The following is a 23,856-nucleotide window of genomic DNA, read 5'->3' as shown; positions in this document are numbered from 1 at the left end:
TTACATGGGGGCTATGGGCTTTTCACTGATGTGAGATTTGCAATCACACAAAAAGAGACAGAAAGGCTAGGCTCTCTCCTTTGCAGACGGGTCGTGTTTATTCCTCCTTCTCCAGGCAGGAATGTGGTTCAGTAGGAGTAAGCAGATAACCGTGCTCAATACTGTCTCGGCACCTCGGACAGGGCCCCTTTGGCTGCGGCCCAAGTGTGCAAGGCCAAGGATACGCAGCTGCAGCTCTCAGAGCGTCTGAGGCCTGAAACCTCTTTTCGGCTCTGGCTGAGCCACAAAAACGGGCTTTCATGAAAATGACACGAGTGCAGGAAAACATGATGCAAAACGTGTAGGCCTCAATGCAGATTTGCCGTTTCTCTCATGGGAGACTGGATGATGGCAGGCCACGTTATAGCATAAGCATCATGATAGACAGGCCATGGAGGGGAAATGCATGGGTTACATGCATGTGTACATAAAGGGGACACATAGGTCTCACAATTCTTATTTCCTCAGCACCCAGGCTCATTGCTCAGCAGTCTACGCCCACATTCATAGTTGTGGGCCACTGCTCACCGCCGCACTCTCCAGTGCATAGATCTCCCCAACAGCCACATCTCAGGCATCCACCTGCAGCCTGCACCCGTGCCCGCCATCTTGCACTCGAGCCTCTATCTACTCCAGTCGACAGCTTCAGTACTTGCATCAGACTGTAGTACCTTCATGTTTTGTTATCATGTACTAAGTTATCTTGTTCCTAGCTGCTCAGCCAGTGTGAGTGTTCTGTGTGAAATGTTGGTGTGTGGGCCATGAGTGGAATGGTTGAGTGACTGGGTATGAGTGGTGACAGTTAGTGGAAGGGCTGAGCAGCTAGCACGCTGCTTCTGGTGGGGCTGCTCTACAGACTTTAACTGGATCTAAGTTACGTGTTTATCTACCTGAATAAACCTACATTAACTACATCTACCAGTGTGGACTACATTATTTTGGCGACGAGGGTGAGATCCTTCCCACGGGTTAAAGTTGTATCTGAGGCTACCTGGAGATGACAAACCGTCAAGATGTACAAGATCAGACAACCCAAGGAAAAATTCAAACAAAGGCAACACGGAAAAAAAACAAGCCACAAAGGAAACTGGAACAGCATGCCTTGCAACCCTACCAGTGTCCATTACATCGGACAGCTCAAGCGTTCTGTACTCTGTTTATTCTGGTTATATCTACAAGAACTGCGCCTTCATGGAAAACAAATTGCCTGATGGAAGTGGTTTTTAAGGATTATCTGGAAGTACATGCTGAAACAAAAGTATTTTGTTCTTCATTGTGCCTCTGTGTCAGCGTTGGATCTGAGGTATTTCTACTTGTGACAGCGTCTTTTCTTAGTGAAGATTTATTAATGAACATGTCTCGTATGATTGCATATGAGTTTTGGACATTGCCCCATATACGTTTCCAGTAACAGGACAATTTACCGAAAGGAATCTCTTAACCAGTTTTACAGGCACAATGTTGAATTTAGGAGAGAGGAAACTGGCTATTTTTGCGGGCACAGCATTATGTAATGGAGACTCCTTCCAATTGTCAGTGGAGTAATTCCCACCTGTATTTGTTTTGAGTCCCGCATTGAGCAATAACTTTAACAGCATCACGGAGTGTGAGCTAGCATTTTGCTTTGAGTTTCAGTCAAGAGTGAGTACTTAATTTACAGTGCATTTGCGCTATATTTTTTTTATTTAAAAAAAACCTGTTACATTGTCTGAGTATGCGCGAGGCTCACGCCGCATGTATGTCTCCACAAGTATCTTCTAACTTCCAACTATGATGATCCTTTGATCCTGGCAGTTCGCAGTGGATCATTGCTCAGGTATTTCCTGCATGCACAGACGTGACATGAGCCACCCGACTCAGCGTCATGTACTTGCCGCCATCTTGAGGTTGGCAGTTCTTGGTTTCCCGGTTGTCGTATGTTTACTTTTTACCAACCATGGATTTGTTTTTCAATCGCCTGTTGTATGCGAAGCAGAAGAGACGTTATCACATTGTCGATAGATTGTTTCTGTCAAGGACCTTAGACCTTGGAGTTTAGTTTTGTTCAGCATCATCTCAGCATGGTCCAGTGAGGCACATGAGGTCTCTTCAGTTGGGTAATGTACATTTAAGAATAAATTGTAATCTCTTGCTTAAATGCGCAGCAAGTAAAAAATGTCAAGTCATACAAAGAAAAATGGGCTTACCTTCGCTACTTTCTTTTGGAAACTGTTTTGTAGTTCAGCATCATATTCGTGGACAGTGAACTATTTTTCAAAAGTGGTATTTTATATATTATCCATAGTATGTTGTTTTTAAAAGCGACATGTTTTAGTTGTATGCCAACTGTGTTAGGTTGTGTGTAGGCATGTTTAGCATTTGGTTTCCTTACGCAAAGGGGTGTCTTGCCTAGTACACTCGGGTGAGTGGTCGCTCACCGGTAAAGAGCTACTTGAATTATGCGCAAAACAGTATGTTGCATATGTTTATGCCTTCAAATTGTTATTCACTAGGGTGTCCCATTTCTATATGTAGGGTGGGTTCTTAATGTTGTGATGGGAATGGGTTTCAGTCCCATATCCTCACTTTTACAATGTATGTATCCCTTACTTTGGGATGGGAATGGGTTTCAGTCCCATAGTCTCACTTTTACATTTTATGTATAGCTTACTTTGGATGGGAATTGGTTTTGTTCCTATATCTTCACTTTTAAACACATTAACCTTACAGGAGGGTTGGGTTGAGGGTTTTGTTTCCCCTTCACATTTGTTTATAGTTCAAACAGGAGTGGGTTATAGTCCTATTTCTTTGCTGTAAGTCATGCTACCCTTACATGAGGGTTGGCTTAAGGAGTCTGTTCCCTTTCACTCTAGGAAAGGGTTTTTGTCCCATGCCCATACATTAATTCACGGCACCCTTACTTGAGGGTTGTACTTTTTGCAAGATTTATTTTTCCTTGTGTGCGTAAGCCACCATGTGTCGCACGTCAGTTTTGTTGTAGTGGGTGTTTTTCACTACCTTTCAACAGGGTTTTGGTCATTGGGTCCCTTAGTTAGGGACAGGAATTTGGGTGTAATCCCTTTTTCCACATTTTTACTTGGGTCCCTTAGTTAGGGGCAGGAATTTGGGTCTTAGTCCCTTTTTCCACATTTGTATATGGTCTTTCTCCTTACATGGGAGGTATACACATATTTATTAAAGGAGGAGGATGGGTATTTTATATGTATCTTTCCTCCCTGTGTGTTTTTTTCCCTCTAGTGATGCTGTTTCTACTGTTCATCCCAGGGTTATGAACCATTGACTTTTGTTGTATATTGTTGTTTATAGTTTTTATAGTTTAGTTTCATTATTCTTCTATTTTATAGGAAGGAGATAATAGTATCTTCGTGTTTTTTTATTATGTACTATGTTATCTTGTTCCTAGCTGCTCAGCCAATGTGAGTGTTCTGTGTGGAATGTTGGTGTGTGGGCCAGGAGTGGAATGCTTGAGTGACTGGGTATGACAGTTGGTGGAAGGGCTGAGCAGCTAGCAGGCTGCTCATGGTGGGACTGCTCTACAGACTTTAACTGGATCTAAGCTACGTGTTTATCTACCTGAATAAACCTACATTTACTACATCTTCCAGTGTAGACTACATTACTACACAGACTACAGAGGGGTTCTCCATTACAGCCTCCAGGCACAGTACAGCAAGCACTTGGGAGAGAATGACCCCCTGCTTATTTGCCCTGATGAGCAAGGATGCTGATTAAGGGTGGTGGTCACCTTGGCAGACCACGCCACTTAATTGGATCTCAAATTCTGTCAGTACTTTATTAACTTTGAAACAAGCCTTTTCTGTTAAGCCTATTGCCGATAGAAGTTTTAACAGTGCATGGCCAAAGGCTAATAGAAATTGGAGACAACTCCTGCTAAGATGCCAGGAGACAGAGGGGAGGTGGAGGGTTGCAGGTCTCAATACAAAGACATTAACAGATATAGGAAGCATGAGTTGAAGAATAAAGACTAGACCTATGTTCTTTAATCCAGCCAGCCTAAAAACACGAGTTTCTTTTGGAAATGTATTAATTCAAACTTCTTTAATTCTAATACGAATACTGAATTAGATTTGTCAATCGTGCAAGATGAGTGGGTAAAGCAACCAAGGGTGTGCGACAACAGATCCCTACCCACCGTAGTGTGAAAATGACCCTCTGCCATCTAGAAGTTAGAGGCACAGCTATTATTAGCGCTGCAATAAAAGATCCAGACCCAGATGGTGTCCCTATAGATCTATTAGAAAAGATGAGATTTGGATCCCGGACTCCTGGTCTTAATTGATCATAGTCCCAAAGCTAGCAGAGGGGATCTGCCCTGCTATTAACCAATTTCACTTTAGATTCCGTTGTGAAATTAGCAGGCAGACATTATGGAATGGATATCGAATTGGCCAGAGAACAAAGGAGTTTTCAAAGCCAAAGTGTGGTTTTAGATCAGGCCTAGTTATGGTGGAGCTATGCCCTAATTTAAATGTCTTAATTGAGAAATATACTGTTGTGAGTAAGGGATCACTACATTATTATTTTATGGACTGCAGTTCGGCATCTGACCGTGTCAACAGACTGAAACTGTGGTCCATACTCACCAATATGGATGTTCTCCCAGGCATTTTGTCATGTTTGCAGCGTTTACGTAGGAAATTGAATGCTAATGTTTGTTATCATAACAAGGACGAATCTATTGTTTCATTAAACTAGCCAGGGGTGTTAGACAAGGTTGTGTGTTGGCTAACCCTGGGCGTAGTTCGCGAAATAGCGCTACGTGTAGCTACGCAAAGTGCACTTTGCACTACGCGAGCTACGTGCAGCACTTCACGAACTGCCTTGTACCCTGTTCGCACTGTGCAAGATGCCGTTTTCAATGATTGCACAGTGCGGACAAGCATCCGGCACTGTGCAATCATTGACAATGGCATCTTGCCCAGAGCGAGCTGTAGTTTTCTGCCGCTCGAGTAGATTTTTACTCGAGTGGCAGCGTTCTCAACGCGGACTGGTAGTTTCTCATCACGAGCGGTCGCGAGCATACACGACCACTCACAATGAGAAACCTGACCTCCCCGCATTGAGAATCTCGCCGGGAGGTTTATTTTCAACACTCGCCATCGGCAACTTGATGTTGCTGATCGCGAATGAGGAAAAAGTCTCGCCGGGATGTCATTTTGCTTGATCAAGATCACCAACTTGACGTTGAGGACCGCGAGCAAGCAAAAAATGACCGCTGCACTACGCTACGCTAAGCTATGCGTGTTTGCACTGTGCTACGTGCAATTTGCGTAGTGCGAAGTAGCGCAATCTTCGCAAACTACACAAGCGTAGCGTAGTGCTTTGCACAGGGTTAGTTTTGGCCCCAATTTTATTCATTTTATATATTGATGATTTGGAATCGCTTTAAGCCACCTTCATAGAAGGAAGTCCCACCTATTGCAGATTGTTTGATGCCAGTTTTATTATAAACAGACAGCACTGTCTTTCTGGCTAGGGAAGCAAATGCATTGAAAAACTTACTTGACAGTTTGGTTTCATACAGGGATGATAGACATTTTAGCACACATTTTAGTAAGACTTTTGTAATTGTCATAGCCATTAAATCTGCTAAATAAAGAGACTGTATGATAAAAGGACACCACTTAGGGAAGGTTAAGGCTTTCTCTGATCTAGGTTTAGCCTTTACAACTCATTCTCTTGGAAAGAACTGTTGAGATTTGATTATTTTGTACACCCATTAGGTAAGAATCATATCTTGTGTATGTAAACTTTGTATTAATCTAAATGCAGTTCTGCTGCCTGTTATGGTGCGGGACAATCCTGGCTGCCTGCAGACTAAAGAAAAATAACTTTTGTCAAAGACTCCTGTCTGTTCGCAGTCTTGTCCACATTATTCTTATCATGAGGAGCTTGGAGTCCTTTATTTATCATATTGTTGACCTTCACTCACCTGAAAGGCAGGACGTTCAACTTGAGAGATGTGTAGATTGTTCTCGACTTCCCCCAAGAACTTCCTTTGGGCGCAACTGGATTTTATAAACACAGCTTACCCAAATTAAATCCTTAAGGGAAGGGGGAATAGGGACAAAATAATAAACAGAAAAAACACTGCCAGTCGCAGCTTGCTTCTATTTTCCTGTCTGCCTTTCTTCAGGAAATATCTCTAATTTTTAAAACAAACAACAGAAAAAGATATTAGCATTAATAATTAAGGATCAACAACAATTGTGTAAAATGTCTGATCACAAAATGTGTACCTTTGATTTTCTCAGGCTTTTTAGTTGTCACCTGAATAACATTAAATATCGTGGTTCTGCAATGATAAATAAAACAGATGCTTAATTGTCTTGTGAAGCTTCCTTTCTAAAGCAATGCTGAATTACGATTTTTTCCAGTAACTTTCACTTACAAATAAACTGTCCGGAGATGCCCAAAAGAACTCTGTTTCTGATAAAGTCTAAATGTCTGTTCTTTACAGTTCCTAGAACCTTGAATGAGGAGATCGCGATGCAACAAAGAAGATGCCAAATAAGATAAGCAGTCTTTTAAAAGTTGTAACGTCTTTGCTTAGTGATTTATCACATTTTCCTGCGAACTTGGCCAAGTATTTAGTTGAATGTGCTGACAGAAGTTATTCCATACGAAAGTGCAAGATGTATGCCAGAAACTTACTTTTTGTTGTTTATGTAGCCAGCCGGTTACTCACTGTTTCTGCATGCCTTTTGTTTCCTCTCTGCAGCGTGGGAAGCCTTTGTTCGTAGCTCCGGAAGAAAGCTTGTGCTGTTTCCTGGACTACGAGGGAAGGATTAAAGGACCGGACCGGAACCTTCAAGTCACTCGGGAGCTGATCTGAATCGTGGAGGAGGGAGCCTGGATCTCTGCCCTCAGGTAAGTTGAAGACGCAACGAGCGTAAGCGCTTGTGGAAGCATGTCTGGGGCTTAAATAGGATTTCTGAAGGGTGGGGTTGGCACAAGGAGGAACCGGTGTTACACGTGCTTGCAAATATCCGATTTCACCTGCCCAAGAACGTGACCTGCAACTGCCGGTTTGGAGCATGTCTTAAAAAACGTGCATAATAAGAAAAGAGCGAGCGGAATCAAATATCATGACAATGAACCTAAATATGAACACGTGTTGCTTACAGAATGTCATCACGAGTACTTAGCTTTAATAAACAAGCATTGGCTAATACATTGGGAAAAAATAATGTAAAACCAAGACACATTCAACATTGTACCAAAACCATCTTGCTTTGTTAAGATTCTTCTAAATGAGTTTGAGCATGATTCTGAGCCTGATTGTTACAACAGACTGTAACAGTCGCTCCCCTCAAAGACCGCCCCACCGGACGAGGCTTGAGGGGGAAACGTAAGTAAAATTGTCTCAATAATCGTGGCGCATGAACGAATGATGCTGGTTCCCATGAATTTTCAGTAGCATCAAACCCTTTCCATGCTATCAAATAGTACAGTTTACCTTGCATTCTTTTTGCATCTAAAATTTTTTGTACTTCATATTCCAAATGTCCATCGACATGAATGGGAGGGGGTGGAGGTTCTGGTCTAGTTTGTGAATCATAGGGTTTCAATAAAGATACATGGAAAGCAGGATGTACAGGATATTCTTGAGGTAAGTCCAATCTAACTGTTACTGGATTGATTAACTTATTTACAACAAATGGTCCTATGTATTTTGGTAGCAATTTTCTTGATCCTGTTAATTTTAAGTTTTTTGTTGAAAGCCATACCTTATCTCCTACTTGATATTGTGGAGTATCTACTCTATGTTTATCTGCTTGTCTTTTCATGGATACTTTGTACTTGTTTAAATGTTTCATAGCCTTCTCTTGTATGTTTAATAGTGTAGAAAGCCGCTCCGTGACTCCTGGAGTTAAAGAGGGGATCACTGATACGGGTAACGCTTGTGGATGGTACCCTTGTAAAAAATAAAATGGAGTACACTTTGTTGCGGAATGTACGTTATTATTATAAACAAATTCTGCAACAGGTAATACCTTATCCCAGTCAGTGGTAAATTCTGCCATCAAGCAACGTAAAGTTTGCAATAAGGTTTGATTTACCCTTTCTGTCTGGCCATCCGTTTCTGGGTGAAAGGCTGTTGAAAGAGCTATTTCCATTTTTAGGCTTTTTCCTAAATTTGTCCAGAATTTAGAGGTAAATTGACTCCCTCTGTCCGAAAGGATCTTGGTTGGTAAACCATGTAACCTCACAATTTCTTTAATAAAAACATCCGTCAGTTCTGCAGCGGTAGGGAGTTTCACCAAGGGAATGAAGTGTGCCATTTTTGACAAATAATCTACCACCACTAAAATAGTTGTATAAGTGTTAGCCTTAGGTAAATTGACTATGAAGTCCAAATTGATTGTATGCCAGGGACTCGGAGGAGTTGGCAATGGTTGCAATAACCCCATAGGCGCTTTGTGTACAGTTTTATTTCTTGCACAAATTGGACAGGACTTGACATATGCTTTAATGTCTGCAATCATTGAAGACCACCAGAAATGCTTTTTACAATTTTCCAAGGTTTTTTGTGAACCTGGATGACCTGCTAAAATTGAATCATGATGCCATGTCAAAATCTTTTCTTGTAAACATTTAGTTGGTACATATAACAAGGAGTTATGATACAATAAACCATCTTGTATAGTATTATGGGGATTTTTTAACCACTCTTGAATCTTCAGTTTCAAATGTTCCTCTCTAACTTGTTTTAAAAAATCTTGTTGTAGAATTGGTGCCACTATTCTTTGTGGAGGAATTATGGGGGGACCTGTTTCTTTCTTCAAATCTGCGGTGTACCCATATCTAGATAAGACATCTGACTGAATTTGTTGTGCTCCTGGTCGATAAGTTATAACAAAATCAAAGGCACTGAAAAAGTTTAACCAACGCATCTGTCTGGGAGTCAATGCTCTTACTGAACTAAAAAACTGCAAATTCTTGTGATCACTAAATATAGTGACGGGAAATTTCGTGCCCATTAAATGATGTCTCCATTCTGTAAAGGCTAATTTTATTGCCAAGAGCTCCCTCTCGGCCACGGTATAGTTTTGCTCAGCTGGCAACAGTTTTTTAGAATAAAAAGCTACGGGATGTAGTTGTCCATCTTGAATATCTCTTTGAGAGAGCACAGCCCCCACCGCCACCTGAGAAGCATCTGCCTCTACAAAGAATGGAAGATCTGGATCTGGGTGTTTTAACAAAGGTGCTGAGGTGAATTTTTCTTTGAGTGACTCAAATGCCTGAGCTGTTTGTTCTGACCATATGAACCTCTGTCCCTTGTGCAGCAATTTGGTTAAGGGTACAACAGTTTCAGCAAAACGAGGAATAAAACGCCGATAAAAATTGGCAAAACCCAAAACCTTTTGTACTTCTTTAACTGTTGTGGGTTCTGGCCAATCTCTAATGGCATTTACCTTTTTTACATCCATCATTATTCCTGTTGGAGATAAACAATACCCAAGGAAATCAACTGTGTTTGTATTAAAGATACATTTTTCAAGCTTGGCGAATAAATGATTTGTTAGCAATTTCTGTAATACTGCCCTAACTTGATGTACATGTTCTTCCTTAGTTTTTGAATAGATAAGTATATCATCAATATATACAATTACACATACATCAAGAAATTCATGCAACACCTCATTGATGAAAAATTGAAATGCTGCAGGCGCATTGCATAAACCAAATGGCATCACAGTGTATTCAAATAATCCAAATTTAGTTTTAAAAGCTGTTTTCCACTCATCATTTTCTTTTACTCTAACAAGATGGTATGCACCTCTCAAATCAAGTTTTGTGTAAATAGTGGAATGACGTAATTGGTCTAAAAGAACAGGTATCAGAGGCAACGGGTATTTATTTTTAATTGTGGCCTTGTTCAATCCGCGATAGTCAATGCAAGCGCGGAGACTTCCATCTGGTTTAGGAATGAAAAATAGGGGCGAGGATACTGGAGAGGTGGAATGTCTTATAAATCCTGACGCCAGTAAATCATCAAGGTACGTCCTTAAATACTTTGTTTCTTCTTCCGTGAGAGCATACACTCTAGTGTTAGGCAAAGTGGCTCCGGGTATTAGATCAATACGACAGTCGTATGACCTATGTGGTGGCAAAGAGCCAGCCTTTACAGGGTCGAACACATCTTGGAATTCTTGATACTCAACTGGTAGACTAGCAACCTGTGTTTGTGTAGTTGCACAGTGTAAAATTGTCATAGATTCATTGAGAGCTTCTTGGTAACAAGATTCTCGACAAAACGTGGAATCTAAAGTTACCGTTCGTAAGGTCCAATTAATTCTAGGGTTATGTAGAGTTAACCATGGTACTCCTAAAATTAACCCGAATGTAGGTGTATCGATTAAATCAAAGCCTATCTTCTCAGTATGACCATTCTGACATACCATAACCAGTGGAGTAGTTTTCTTGGTTATCATTCCTGAAGATAAAGCTGACCCATCTACTGCACAAACTGACTCAGGTTGAGTCTTCCACTCAGTGGGTATCTGTAACTCTTCTGCCATCTTAATGTCCATGAAATTCCCAGTGGCTCCGCAATCTAATAAGACTGGAACGGAGTGTCGCACATGAGCACTAATGATGAGAACTACCTGTATTACAAAATGTCGAGGTATTCTTGGTACCAAATTAGTGGAAATATTGGAGGTCAACAAAGATTCTCCACTCGTACAAGAGACCCCCCTCCTTGACGAGTTTCTTAGTTTTCCTGCTCTGTAGGGTTTGTGGCTACAGAATTAACTTTCTTTGCCCCTTTTGGTTTTGTAGGGCACTCTTTTGCATAATGCCCAGATTTGGCACAATATAAACAGAGGTTTAATTTTCTCCTTCTATCCTTTTCCTCTGCTGATAAAGGCCCTTTAATGGTCCCAATCTGCATAGGTTCAGACTCTGACAATTTAGTATCAATTTCTTTCCTATCACTTTTTGATACAGAAAACTTTGGTTCAAATCGTGTTTTATCACCCTTTCTTTCTCCTAATCGATGGTCTAATTTTACTACTAAGTCCACAAAGTCTGAATATTCCTCTGGAAGATCCACAATATGAGCCAAAGCATCTTTCAGCTCATCACGCAAACCTCTATAAAACAAGGATGTGCGTTTTTCCTCTGGCCACTGGGTTTCTGTCAGAAGTCTATTAAACATGGTTACATACGTTAACAAATCTTGTTTACCTTGTTTTAGATTTAGTAACTCATTGTCACTGGCTTGTACATACGTGTGTTTTGCAAACAATTTGGTCATGGTATTTTTAAACAGAGGCCAATTGTGTAGAATGGGATCGTCTCGATCAATATAGGGTATGGACCAGTTTGCTGCCGTGCCTCCCAAATAGGAAAGCACAAAAGCCACCTTAGTTGCATCATTGGGAAACAATTGTGGTTTACATATAAAATGTAATTGGCATTGGCTAAGAAACACATTAAACTTACTAGAATCGCCAAAAAAGCGTTCTGGGGCTGCCAAAGGAACAACATTAGGAACAGCTACCGTTACTTGTACTGGCGCAGGATTAGAATCTGAACTCATGACTACCTTAGAGGCTTTAGACTTAGTACCAAAACCCGAAGAATCCGTATGTTGGGACAAAACAGGATTTCCCCACAAGGAATCTCTAGGTTTGTAACGAAGGACTTCCTGCCTTAAGACTGTATTCTCGTGCTTTAATGTATTAATTTCCAATTGCATTTTTTGTAACATCTCCGATATGGATTGATTTCTTAAAACATCATCTGCAAGTGCGTGCGCCATTTCTTGGCCATCAATTCTCTCCGTATCAGAATCCATATCTCTCAAGGAGAACCTTATTGTTGTGAAGGCTTACGCTTCTGTTGACCTTCACTCACCTGAAAGGCAGGACGTTCAACTTGAGAGATGTGTAGATTGTTCTCGACTTCCCCCAAGAACTTCCTTTGGGCGCAACTGGATTTTATAAACACAGCTTACCCAAATTAAATCCTTAAGGGAAGGGGGAATAGGGACAAAATAATAAACAGAAAAAACACTGCCAGTCGCAGCTTGCTTCTATTTTCCTGTCTGCCTTTCTTCAGGAAATATCTCTAATTTTTAAAACAAACAACAGAAAAAGATATTAGCATTAATAATTAAGGATCAACAACAATTGTGTAAAATGTCTGATCACAAAATGTGTACCTTTGATTTTCTCAGGCTTTTTAGTTGTCACCTGAATAACATTAAATATCGTGGTTCTGCAATGATAAATAAAACAGATGCTTAATTGTCTTGTGAAGCTTCCTTTCTAAAGCAATGCTGAATTACGATTTTTTCCAGTAACTTTCACTTACAAATAAACTGTCCGGAGATGCCCAAAAGAACTCTGTTTCTGATAAAGTCTAAATGTCTGTTCTTTACAGTTCCTAGAACCTTGAATGAGGAGATCGCGATGCAACAAAGAAGATGCCAAATAAGATAAGCAGTCTTTTAAAAGTTGTAACGTCTTTGCTTAGTGATTTATCACATTTTCCTGCGAACTTGGCCAAGTATTTAGTTGAATGTGCTGACAGAAGTTATTCCATACGAAAGTGCAAGATGTATGCCAGAAACTTACTTTTTGTTGTTTATGTAGCCAGCCGGTTACTCACTGTTTCTGCATGCCTTTTGTTTCCTCTCTGCAGCGTGGGAAGCCTTTGTTCGTAGCTCCGGAAGAAAGCTTGTGCTGTTTCCTGGACTACGAGGGAAGGATTAAAGGACCGGACCGGAACCTTCAAGTCACTCGGGAGCTGATCTGAATCGTGGAGGAGGGAGCCTGGATCTCTGCCCTCAGGTAAGTTGAAGACGCAACGAGCGTAAGCGCTTGTGGAAGCATGTCTGGGGCTTAAATAGGATTTCTGAAGGGTGGGGTTGGCACAAGGAGGAACCGGTGTTACACGTGCTTGCAAATATCCGATTTCACCTGCCCAAGAACGTGACCTGCAACTGCCGGTTTGGAGCATGTCTTAAAAAACGTGCATAATAAGAAAAGAGCGAGCGGAATCAAATATCATGACAATGAACCTAAATATGAACACGTGTTGCTTACAGAATGTCATCACGAGTACTTAGCTTTAATAAACAAGCATTGGCTAATACATTGGGAAAAAATAATGTAAAACCAAGACACATTCAACATTGTACCAAAACCATCTTGCTTTGTTAAGATTCTTCTAAATGAGTTTGAGCATGATTCTGAGCCTGATTGTTACAACAGACTGTAACACATATAGAATCCAACTCTCACTCATTTTATTATTGATATCCATCTGGAATAACCCATGTACCACCTGACACAGACTGATCATTAAAGATCTATCATCTATGGAGGGGTATGGTAGGTCGAGAGGGCTTACCTGTCATTGAACGTCTCTGCATACAATTAGGCAGAAGAGATATTTTTGATTTCCAGAGTCAATCATTAAGAATAATTAGATGTGGGTGAAGATGACTTTCTAATGGCTGAGAACTTGTAACAGAAAACTCTTTGATCTGTCTAAGCCATCTCTTAGTTCCTATATTATAGCCTTAGAGCACGCCGTAGCGGGCTCTAGCAGCCATTACAGGCCCGTTCCAGTGTTAAAGGGAGCGGGCCTTTAATGGCTGGTAGAGCCTGCTACGGTGGGCTCTAAGGCTATAATATAGGAACTAAAGGGCAGAATGTTTTAATTTGTAAAACAAAAGCCTCAAGAAGCCCGAGGGGATTGAAATTCCCTCGAGCTCCATGAGACCTTTGTTAAACATTGAAATGTTGATGCTCGGGGCTTCTACCTGCCATTAGAAGCCCGGAGCATTCCATTGTTTTCAATGGAGCTCCCAACATTCCAATGTCAGTGGCGGCTGCACCCGGGAAGCAGCAGTGGGACTCGAAGGGGGGAAGAGGGGGAGGAGGGAATTACTTACCTGCCAGCCAGCCGGCTGGTTAGCTGGACGCCTCTCCTCCATCCTCTTCCTGGCTTCTTCTGTGAAAATAAGAAGTAGGAAGCACCTGGGCTCCCAGGCACCCCATAGTCAATCACAACGCTGCAGTGCAGCGTTGTGATTGGTCTGAGCACCGTGGTTTGGCTCTCAGCCAGGGAATGGGAGTCTGGGCATGTTCCCCATGCAGGCTGTAATGCATCCTGCATGGAGAACATGCAAAGTGCGCATGAATGTCTGGCCGGCCCGAGATGGCCTGTCAAATATTCATGCACACTTACATAGTTACTACTACTCTTCCCTCTGCTCTGAGAGCAGAGCAGATCTGCCCCATCGAGACTCTGCAGCAGGAACAAATAAAATGATAATAACGGAAGTTATTAACCTTTTAATTTTCCTATTTATTCACTGCGAAAAGCGCAGGAGCCGCCACTGTCCAATGTTGTAATACGTTTAAGAGGACAATTAAAGTTTAACATTTGGCTTTCGGCTCAGTTTGCTCCTCCCATATGCTCTATCATTAATAGTTCTTTGAACTCTGGTAGTCTCCCGCAAAGTTGGAATCATGGCCAAATTATTCCCATCCGTAAAAATTCAAAAATCCCTCCCTCTGAATTGACCAACTATCGTCTGATCTCTTTGCTCCCTCTACAGAGTAAGCTTATTGAAAAACACATTAATAAGCATTTATCGGCATTTATTGAGTACACTTGTGCACTCGATATTTCCCAATCAGGTTTTCGTGCTAAGCATAGCACAGAGACTGCTTTAGTGGAAGTAACGGACAACATTAGGATGGCTCTGGATAAAGGTCAAGCGGCACTTTTGGTGCTGCTTGACCTTTCAGCAGCATTCAACACTATCTCTCATTGAGTTCTGTTGTCCAGATTACAGGGGCTTGGGGTTAAAGGACTTGCATTGAAGTGGTTGTCAGATTTTCTGACTAACAGAACTCAGGCAGTGACATTAGGTTCTTTTACTTCTGCTCCCTCACAAGTCACCAGGGGTGTCCCCCAGGGCTCATGTTTGAGCCCTACTTTGTTTAACATCTACGTGACCCCCCTGGCTAAACTTATGAGGAACTTGGGGTTTAACCCTATTTCTTACGCAGATGATACCCAACTCCTCCTCACCTTTGACAAAAAAAGATCGGACACTCAACATATTTTCTCCCAGGGTATGATGGTGATAGCCTCTTGGATGAAAATAAATTATCTCCAATTAACTCTGAAAAATCTGAGATTATGTTGTTTGGGGGTGCTGCTATTAGCTGGTCGCCCAATTGGTGGCCTGAGGAGTTGGGTAAAGCTCCTACTCCTAAGGAGGAGGTAAAAAATGTGGGCATTAATCTCGATCTTAAACTTACTTTTCATACCCACATTAATACAACTGTTGGCACATGTTACCATATTCTTAGTCTCCCTAGGAGAATTTTTCCTCTGCTCCCTATTTCCACTAGGCAGACCCTGATTCAGGCACTGATTATGAGCAGAATTGACTATTGTAATGCCCTGCTACTCTCTATGCACGTAGCCTCATTGGGTAAATTGCAGGTCATACAAAATACGGCAGCCCGTCTGGTGACTGGCTTACCTTCTAAGACCCCCTCTTTGCCTTTGTTATCCAAGCTCCACTGGTTACCAGTAAAAAAAATGAGTGGAATTTAAGATTGGTTGTATGATCTTTAAGGCCTTAAACAAGCTCAGTCCCTCCTATCTTGCCAGGAAACTTAATATCTACACTCCTGGATGCTCACTCAGATTGGGCGCTAAAAGACTCCCCTCAATTCCGAGAATCAATAAGGCCCGTACTGGTGGCAAAGCCTTTTCTTATCTGGCTCCGAGTTTTTGGAATAGCCTTCCTCAATACCTTCGCGCTGAAATGACCCTTCCTCAGTTTATAAAGTTGATGAAAACCTATCTTTTCTAAACTAAGTGCTGGGATAGTTATCTGTTGCAAGCGCAGAGATACCCCTTGGGGTGATTCAGCGCTATATAAAATTATAAAATAAATAAATAAACATCCATAATGATCAGAATCGTCGCCTGTTAACACAGACCAGACTGCGACTTGTGCAGTATTATTCATTGTTTCCCTTGGACAGAAGGCCACATGATAACTTTTGTCCCTGTCCTTATTGCGTCTGTGCAATGCACCATGTTCTTTATATATTTGTTAAATTGTACATGTTTCCACATCTGAAGCTTCCCATACCTATTTTTAAGAATGTCACTTTTGCACGATGTAAACCTGCACTTCTTTATCTATAGATACTTCCTTCACCGTTGAGGTGCTGCGCTGTTAGTCACTATCTTTCTGCTACTACTGAGATCTGCAAAAGTCTTGATAAGTAAAATTGTGATGAACTGTATTTTTACTGTTTTTTTGTGGTTTTTGTAAACGAATACATGTGTTATAAAATTGGACTGTTTCATTTGATTAAGGCACACATCTCTAAAGAAGATTACCCTACACACCTTTAGCCTGTAACTGTTTTTTTGAGTGATAACAGTACCACCAGCACCTGTAGGTTTAAGAGTGTTTTTATTTTGCAAATGTCTTGGTTTTTCATCAACTTCTTTGTACAGTGGTCTGCTGGATTGCCTTTCGCAAGCATTCTGCAGTGCCACCTCCTTATTTTGTCAATTCCGGAAATCACACTTTTCTTAACAGCAGTGCCTATGTATCTTAAGCAATTACTATAAATGACCAAAAGGCAGGATTTCCATGGCAACAAAGAAAGAGCTTTTCACTTGAATGCTTTTGGGTCAGAAGGGCTGCACATAACTTTTCTCTGGCTGCTGTGGATGACTGTGTTAATGCTTTATGGCAGTGGTTCTAAATATGTGGTCCACGATGGCGGTATTGAACTGTTTGGAAAATGAAATAACACTGACAGATTCATAAACTGCATACAAATTAAAACACTAAATTTGCAATTTAAGGTTTGCAAAAGCTTTCAAAATGTGAAAGAGTTTGAAATTGGAAGCTGAAAATCCTCCTAATGTTACCTCCAGTCATGGGAGCAGCGCAAGTACAGCAAACGAAATCTAGTATGGACAATCTGTGGACTCAATTGGAGCAGCATTGGAATCCACCAATCAAAACAGAGCATGACTGAGGGCATAAAAGACTCAGGGCCATATGTATCAACACATTTTCCCATAGACACAGAATGGGTAAAACCCTTTGATACATCTGGCCCTCAGTGATATGCTAGAGTCTAGCGTATCGCTTCGTTAGATAGTCTATGAGTCCGTGCTAAGTATCAGTGAGAGGAGGCACATGATGGTGAGCAGACCAGGTGGACATCAGCTGTCTGGAGTAAGATGGCATTTTGGACAGCACTGTTGAATGCAGTGGTGGACGTGGGCTTTTAGCAGTTCTTCAGATGTCAACTCATATTTCGCATGGGTGTGTCATGTTATTTGGGATCACACCTGGTACATCCTCTAAGCCCCAAAAGGTAAACACAACCTTTTTGGAGAAAAGTAGAAATGTCAAGGGTCTCTCGCATTGCCCTCTCACAATTAAGCTTGAGTGGAAGGAAGTATTAGAAGTCAGACAATCGTGTCAGAGAATCTTACACTGGTCTGTACTCATGAAATCAGCAAACACTCACAACAGTTGGTATTTTGCTTTATGATTATTTATTATAATCTTAAACCCAGATACCCTCTCCTGGGTGATATGTGTGCTCTAAAAATGCCCTCAACGTTACATAATCAATGCTCTTTTACTTGTAAATGTAAATTGATACTTGTATAGCGCACTACTCACCCGCAAGGGTCTCAAGGCGCTTGTACGAATACCACTGTGGAACCCATCCTGGCTTTCCCTGTGAGGCGTCCACTCCTGGGCACCCCCAAGGTGGAGGCCAGGCATCCTTAGCGTTGTGGGGGCCGTTGTGGAGATTAAGCAAGCTATTGCCCAGAGTTGCATTCCATGATTGGAATAGGCACCAAGGCGAGAATTATCAGGTCCGTGGAATTTTTGAGCCCAAGACCCGCCGAGGCGGGGAACTGAACCCTGGTCCCGGGCTAGACCTCTGCATCAGGTTCTGCCGCTCTAATCATTGAGCCACACTTCTCCACTTGAATATCCATGTGCACTAGCTCAGAAATGATTATGAAAATTAGAGCAAAGTTCAATCATACTTCATCAAACATCCCTATCCCTCTACATTTTATAAATTTTAACTAGCAGCCTGACTACATAGGGCCCGATTACGATGTTGGGCGGATTGCAACTGACCGACCATCGATAGAGTTCTGCCCGACATCTGCCCCTGCAGTCTGCCGCCACATTATGATGCTTCTTAGTCACTGATGGTTTTATTCCCTTTACTTTCAGACATTTTCCTCACATGTGGACAACCGGCCACATCCTGGCCTGCCCAATATTGTTACATCACTACCAAGTGATCATATCCTTGTAAAACGCCGTATACCCTGACCTTTTCATGCACTTGTAAGTCACGCGTAATTCCATTCACACCAATTTACACATCCCTTCTTTTCCGCAGAGTTCACCCTGACCTACCATTCTTCTTTTAACCCGGTCGAGATCGCTGGCTCACACCCTCAACAGGGGTAAGTGTCCAACTAGATCGCAACATGCACTCCTGCGTTTTTAAATAATTCCCACTATTCTCTACCTTTAACCTCCTTTTCCTTTTACTCCACTAGAACCCAGCTCGGTCTCCCTGTGAGTATCTTTCTTCTTCTTAATTCACGGTTGGCACTAATCACCAGAGCTAGACGATTTGCTATTCAGGTAACCTTTTGATCTTGTCCAACTTGATCCATATTGACTGGGCTTGTACTAGGTCCGATACTTCACCTTACACCACTTTTTGTTCTTTTCTCAGATGTCCCTACTATTATAGGTCCTGATGAGACCCCACATTCCTACGGGGTTGAAAAGCACTATTGATGAAAGTGAACCAATCACATAGCACTTATTATCCCATATAGCTGCTGTACATTGTGAAAAATTTCAGAGATGGTCGCTTTCAATTAGACAAAAATTGTGAAACCTTGTAAATACTGTCACATTATGTCACTCAACTGTTAGGTTCATAGTACACTTGGGACACCCTGCACAACTGATTTTTTTCTGTACAATACTTTCCATACTGTATACTGTGTGATTAATACATACATTTATGTTAAACAACCATTGGTGTTTCTGGTCCTCTCTCTATGACATCCTCATAACCCTCATATCGCGATTTCGCTTTCAACAGAATTATATACAGATTATTATTCCACAGGAACCATTGTTTTCATGCTATAGCCACATTATGATGCGGCGGGCAGAGGCATCAGGAAAAGGGAACATCCACTGTGCTGAGCCCTCGGAGCAGAGGAAGGCATCATAATCCCATGATGACCACTGAGCCAGCCTCGGGTCCAGCGTTGGGATTATGATGGTACATTCCCACAGCCATTCCATGTCAGCCTTTCTGACATGGAAAGGCTGTCAGGAAGTGACTTTGGGGGACCCTAGTAGGCCCTCCGCTATTAGGCCTTGCATCCCTGCACCAGGTGGCAGACACATGGTGCAGGGAAGTTTAAAAACATACATTTTTCAATAGCATCTTGTACTGTGGGCCTTTTCCACCCGCCGCGCAAGCTGCCATTGAAAAACTGATGTTTTTGACCGCCCATGAGGTGGTCACATCCAAATTCTGCAGTCGGAACCACCAACCTAATGTCGGGTGGTTCCTTTCTGCATCATTTGTCTCCAACCGACATTGTAATGAGGCCCATAGTTGGGTAAAATCTAAATAAAATGCTAATAGGCCAAGTCATGTAATATCTCCTCGCATATCTTAATGTGCCCCAGGCCCAAATGTGGAACTCCATGCTTCCGCACTCCCACCACCAACTGGTGCATGTGTTTCACCTTGCTCCTGTATCAATACCTTATATATCTTTTCTAGGAATGGCATTCAATGGAGCGAGGACTGGTTGGCTTACGCTCAGCACTTGTATCATTATACAGGACATATGAAAAATGTTCTTGGTCAAGAAAGTGCACAAGAAAACAGATTGTTCATTTCCATTATTCTTCCTGCAGGATAGACCATACAAGGGCCTGTATCGTAGCTATATGTATGCTGTTGAATTTATAACCAATGTGTATACCACAGAATGGAAGTGTTCCTTCTAGGTCCTGTTAAAATGAGTGGCACTCTCCTTCTTTTCAACAGAAAGTATTGAAACTGCTATTCATTTTAGGTCTAGGGGTGGTCAATTCCCCAGATCATATTTTGAGCTGGTTCTTCACAGATGTTTGAGGACAGCTCAAGAACATTTTCCAAATATGCATCTTGAGATTCAAGGAAAGATATCCATACGTTGTTGTTTATTGCACTGAAATTCACTTGTTTGATCATAGATAGCAAAAAAAAAATGTTGTTTGATTGCATTTCCCAAACTACCCTAAATAATACTTTGTATTTTTATAAAGGAGCAGCAACAGGATATAAACACCTTTGAGTTAATATTTCATACATTATTTTATTCAAAGGCCCAATGGACTGCATATCATTGTAAGAGATTATGCATGTGACAGGCACCAAGGCATAATTATGTGCAATGCAATTGATATCATGTTTATGCTACCTTAATCTTCTGGCTTGGCTTGCACTCCTCCCCATTAAATATTCTTTAGTGTTTCTTTTAGGTTTCAGGAGAATGATATAGCATTTAGGGATAAATATACAGCAAACCAAAGCTAAACTGGAAGACACAATGGCAAAAATCTCCATGGCCACCATGTACTTGCCCTTGGTGCTGAGATAGGCTGGAATAAATGAGATCCAGACACTGAGAAAGGCGAGCATGCTGAAGGTGATATATTGGGTTTCGTTGAAACTGTCAGGCAGCTTCCTGGCTACAAAAGCCACAATGAAGCTAGTGGAGGCCAAAATTCCAAGGTATCCTAGCATGCACCAGAAAGCGAAGGGAGATCCCTCATTACACTCCACCATGATAATGCCAAGCTCAATATGGGTATTAAATTCAGTGAAAGGTGGAGCTAGAACCAACCACAAAATACAAAGAAGAACCTGAATGAGCGTACCGCAACTGATGAGTGTATAAGATACTTTAGATCCAATCCATTTCTTCAAGTCACTGTTGGGTTTCGTGGCATTAAAAGCGATGACAACCAAGATAGTTTTGGCCAAAATGCAAGAGACACAGAGAGCAAAAGCAATGCCAAAGACAGCCTGGCGAAAGAGACATTTCTCTGAGGTAGGATAACCAATAAAAGCCAATGAGCATAAAAAACACATTGTGAGAGATATTAGTAAGATATAGCTGAGCTTGGAATTATTAGCTTTGACAACTGGTGTGTTTTTGTACTGAATAAAAATTGTCAGGATGGCACAAGGTATCATTGATGAGAAGATGCTGGTTGCTGCCAATGTAGATCCAAATATTTCTTCAAAAAATAGAAACTCTATGTTCTTTGGAATGCACATGTCTTGTTTCTTGTTGGGCCATTTCTCCCAGGGACATTTTAAGCATTCAGTTGAATCTGAAAAAGGAAAAATAAATGCTGTGTAAGACCTATGATCTTCACCTTGCAGTTTCCATAGTTAAATGACTCAAATCAAATCAAAAAAAGGTATTTGGTGGAGGTGAAACTAGACCATGAAATACAATATAATACATTAAAATACAATGAGAACAAGAAATGTTAAACCAGAGCAAATAGTTACAATTACTGCAATTAACAATGGCATACATCTTTGTCAGGGGATAATGTACAAAAGTGCAATTTCAAAGCCCTCCCACACAGGTAGACACATTAATTGAACAAGTGCAAAGAGAGGAGAACAAAAATCTCAAATAAATGGGTCCGCTATATACCTCAGCGTAGCACTACAAATCAAAATAAACCCATATATATCACTTAGCATCATGCTCATAAGCCTTCCTGATCTTAAGCACAGGTAACTTTAAACTATCGCTATTGTTTCATCGGATGCTAAATGTTGAAGGAAATAAAGTGCCTGTGTGCAATGTCTTATGAAGTGTTTATTCAAGAAGGCTTTAATAGTGCAGGATGTGGGTTTTGAATAAAAACTACAAAAGAACCTTATACATAAAGTGCTTTGTGGGGGTACTTGATTGCAAGGGCACAATTCAAGATTACACTTCTGATTGTTGCAGTGGAAAAAGCCAACTAACATATGGAATAGGTTTAATCTAATCCTCAAAAGTATAAAGGGCTGATAGCCTTGTGCATTATGTAGCAAAAAGAGCTGGGACCATTAATAGGGGCAGGGATAGGTAGGAAATAATGGATGGCAATGTTCTGGCTTTTTCTCACCTCATAGCCCCATGAAGTATTTAACAAATATCCCTCGCTGCCCCTTTGCCTTCTCCAGACCAGTTTTCATTGCCCTGATCATTCCCCATTTCTCTCAGCTGTTTTCTCTCCCTTTTTGAGAGCGACCTTCAAGGTGTAGATAATGACGATTGAAGTGTTCCCGTCATTCGGAGGGTAGAACTTGGGCGCCCAGTACCAATTGATAATTGGCTAGATGGGGCAGGTGTCCAGGTACGTTCTTGCCTCTAATCGATCTTGTGCCTGTCTACATCTATTGAAACTATTGGCTGCGCCTCCTGCGTTATCTCTTCCTTACTGCATTTTGTTGGAAGGAGAATATCAGTTTGAAATCTGGGGTCTTTAACTTCCTCCAGTATGACAGCTAGAATTGATGGCACAGAGGTAAGCAGGTCAAGTGTGGTCAAACACGATCAAGTATGATAAGTGTTGGCAGGATGCCTTGAACTCTTAGTCCAATTTAATTTAGCACCAATAATTTATTATCTTTTCTGATGACATGAACTGCTAATGCATTGAATTGATCCACCTAGAGGGCCGGTTTATCAGAATAAAAACTGAGGGCCAAAGATATCACTTCCATGATGTTTAAATAGGAGGCCGAAAGTGGCAATGTCAGCTAGGCGGGGTGGATGGAATTAGCACGTGACCCATCCCTATCACTTGCTGCAAATGCTGTGGCATCTTTCTCGTCTGAGTGCAGGGACCCAGATTGGATGGAGGATGTATTCCAGGAATTATTGTTGAGCTGGTCAGTGATATTTGGATTTGTATGTGCTTGGATCTGTTGGTCAAGCAGAATAGATGGCTTTGCAAGATACTGTTTTATTGGACTAAGCAAATGATTGTAACCACCATAGGCTCCCTCTTGTTTGTTCTACTCAAGCTAAGCTCAGGTGGCCCAAAGTGGCTAAGCAGGAATGACTCCATGTCCTGTAAAGTAAGGGAGTCTTCTGGATCATCAACATCTACTTCCACCAGGCAGAGGCTGCATTGGTTACAGCCCCACTGTTAACAATGGTCTGTAACAGGAGGTTTCTCAAGGGCATTTGCCCATTTATAGGTACCCCTCCTACTTCAGGGTGCTGCATCATCCCCCTCTTTAATTCATCAATTGCACTTAGTTTTGTGGGGTGGCCAGCAAAGAAGCCTGGTGAATGTACAATAGCTTGCATTGTTATTAACCTCCTAGTTGCGGCATTAGTGCTTTCCGTTGGGTGCTGAATTCCTGGGCCTCCTGAATTCTACCAACAGATCTTGAGGTTGGGGTGAAGGGCTGGGACTTCATGAAGTCCTTGATTTTTACTTTTGTTGGAGCAGGCAATGCCATGCTCAGGACTTTCTGCGTCACAACGTTGCTTGTACCCACCACTTCCCACAGTTCTTGATTAATATTGCTTTTGTTTTATTTTTGCCCTTGCAAATGTGTCTGTTGGCTGAGTTAACAGCCCCTCAGATCTAACACAGAGAGTCACCAACTCTTGCACTCCTAGACGACC

At 41.6% G+C, this 23,856-nt stretch overlaps 1 protein-coding gene and 1 long non-coding RNA gene across 2 annotated transcripts in view; one reads left to right on the top strand and one right to left on the bottom strand.

The window, feature by feature from the left end:
* Positions 1-6,520: 6,520 nt before the first annotated feature.
* On the top strand, positions 6,521-19,162 carry LOC146782751 (uncharacterized). The gene is made up of 5 exons (XR_014972042.1): positions 6,521-6,930; positions 12,457-12,866; positions 18,516-18,582; positions 18,679-18,766; positions 18,861-19,162. It is a non-coding gene; the product is annotated as an uncharacterized LOC146782751 (long non-coding RNA).
* Positions 19,163-19,346: 184 nt separating this feature from the next.
* LOC146782750 (extracellular calcium-sensing receptor-like) overlaps positions 19,347-23,856 on the bottom strand; it is a 107,207-nt gene continuing 102,697 nt past the window's right edge. The window contains exon 6 of the mRNA XM_085637821.1: positions 19,347-21,541. Within this exon, the coding sequence (XP_085493947.1) occupies positions 20,619-21,541 (923 nt within the window). The 3' untranslated portion in view covers positions 19,347-20,618. The remainder of the gene's footprint in view (positions 21,542-23,856) is intronic.

Source organism: Triturus cristatus, chromosome 12, assembly GCF_964204655.1.
Source record: "Triturus cristatus chromosome 12, aTriCri1.1, whole genome shotgun sequence".
Taxonomy (NCBI): domain Eukaryota; kingdom Metazoa; phylum Chordata; class Amphibia; order Caudata; family Salamandridae; genus Triturus; species Triturus cristatus.
The sequence above is the reverse complement of the archived record's forward strand: the minus strand, read 5'-3'. Positions and strand labels throughout refer to the sequence as shown.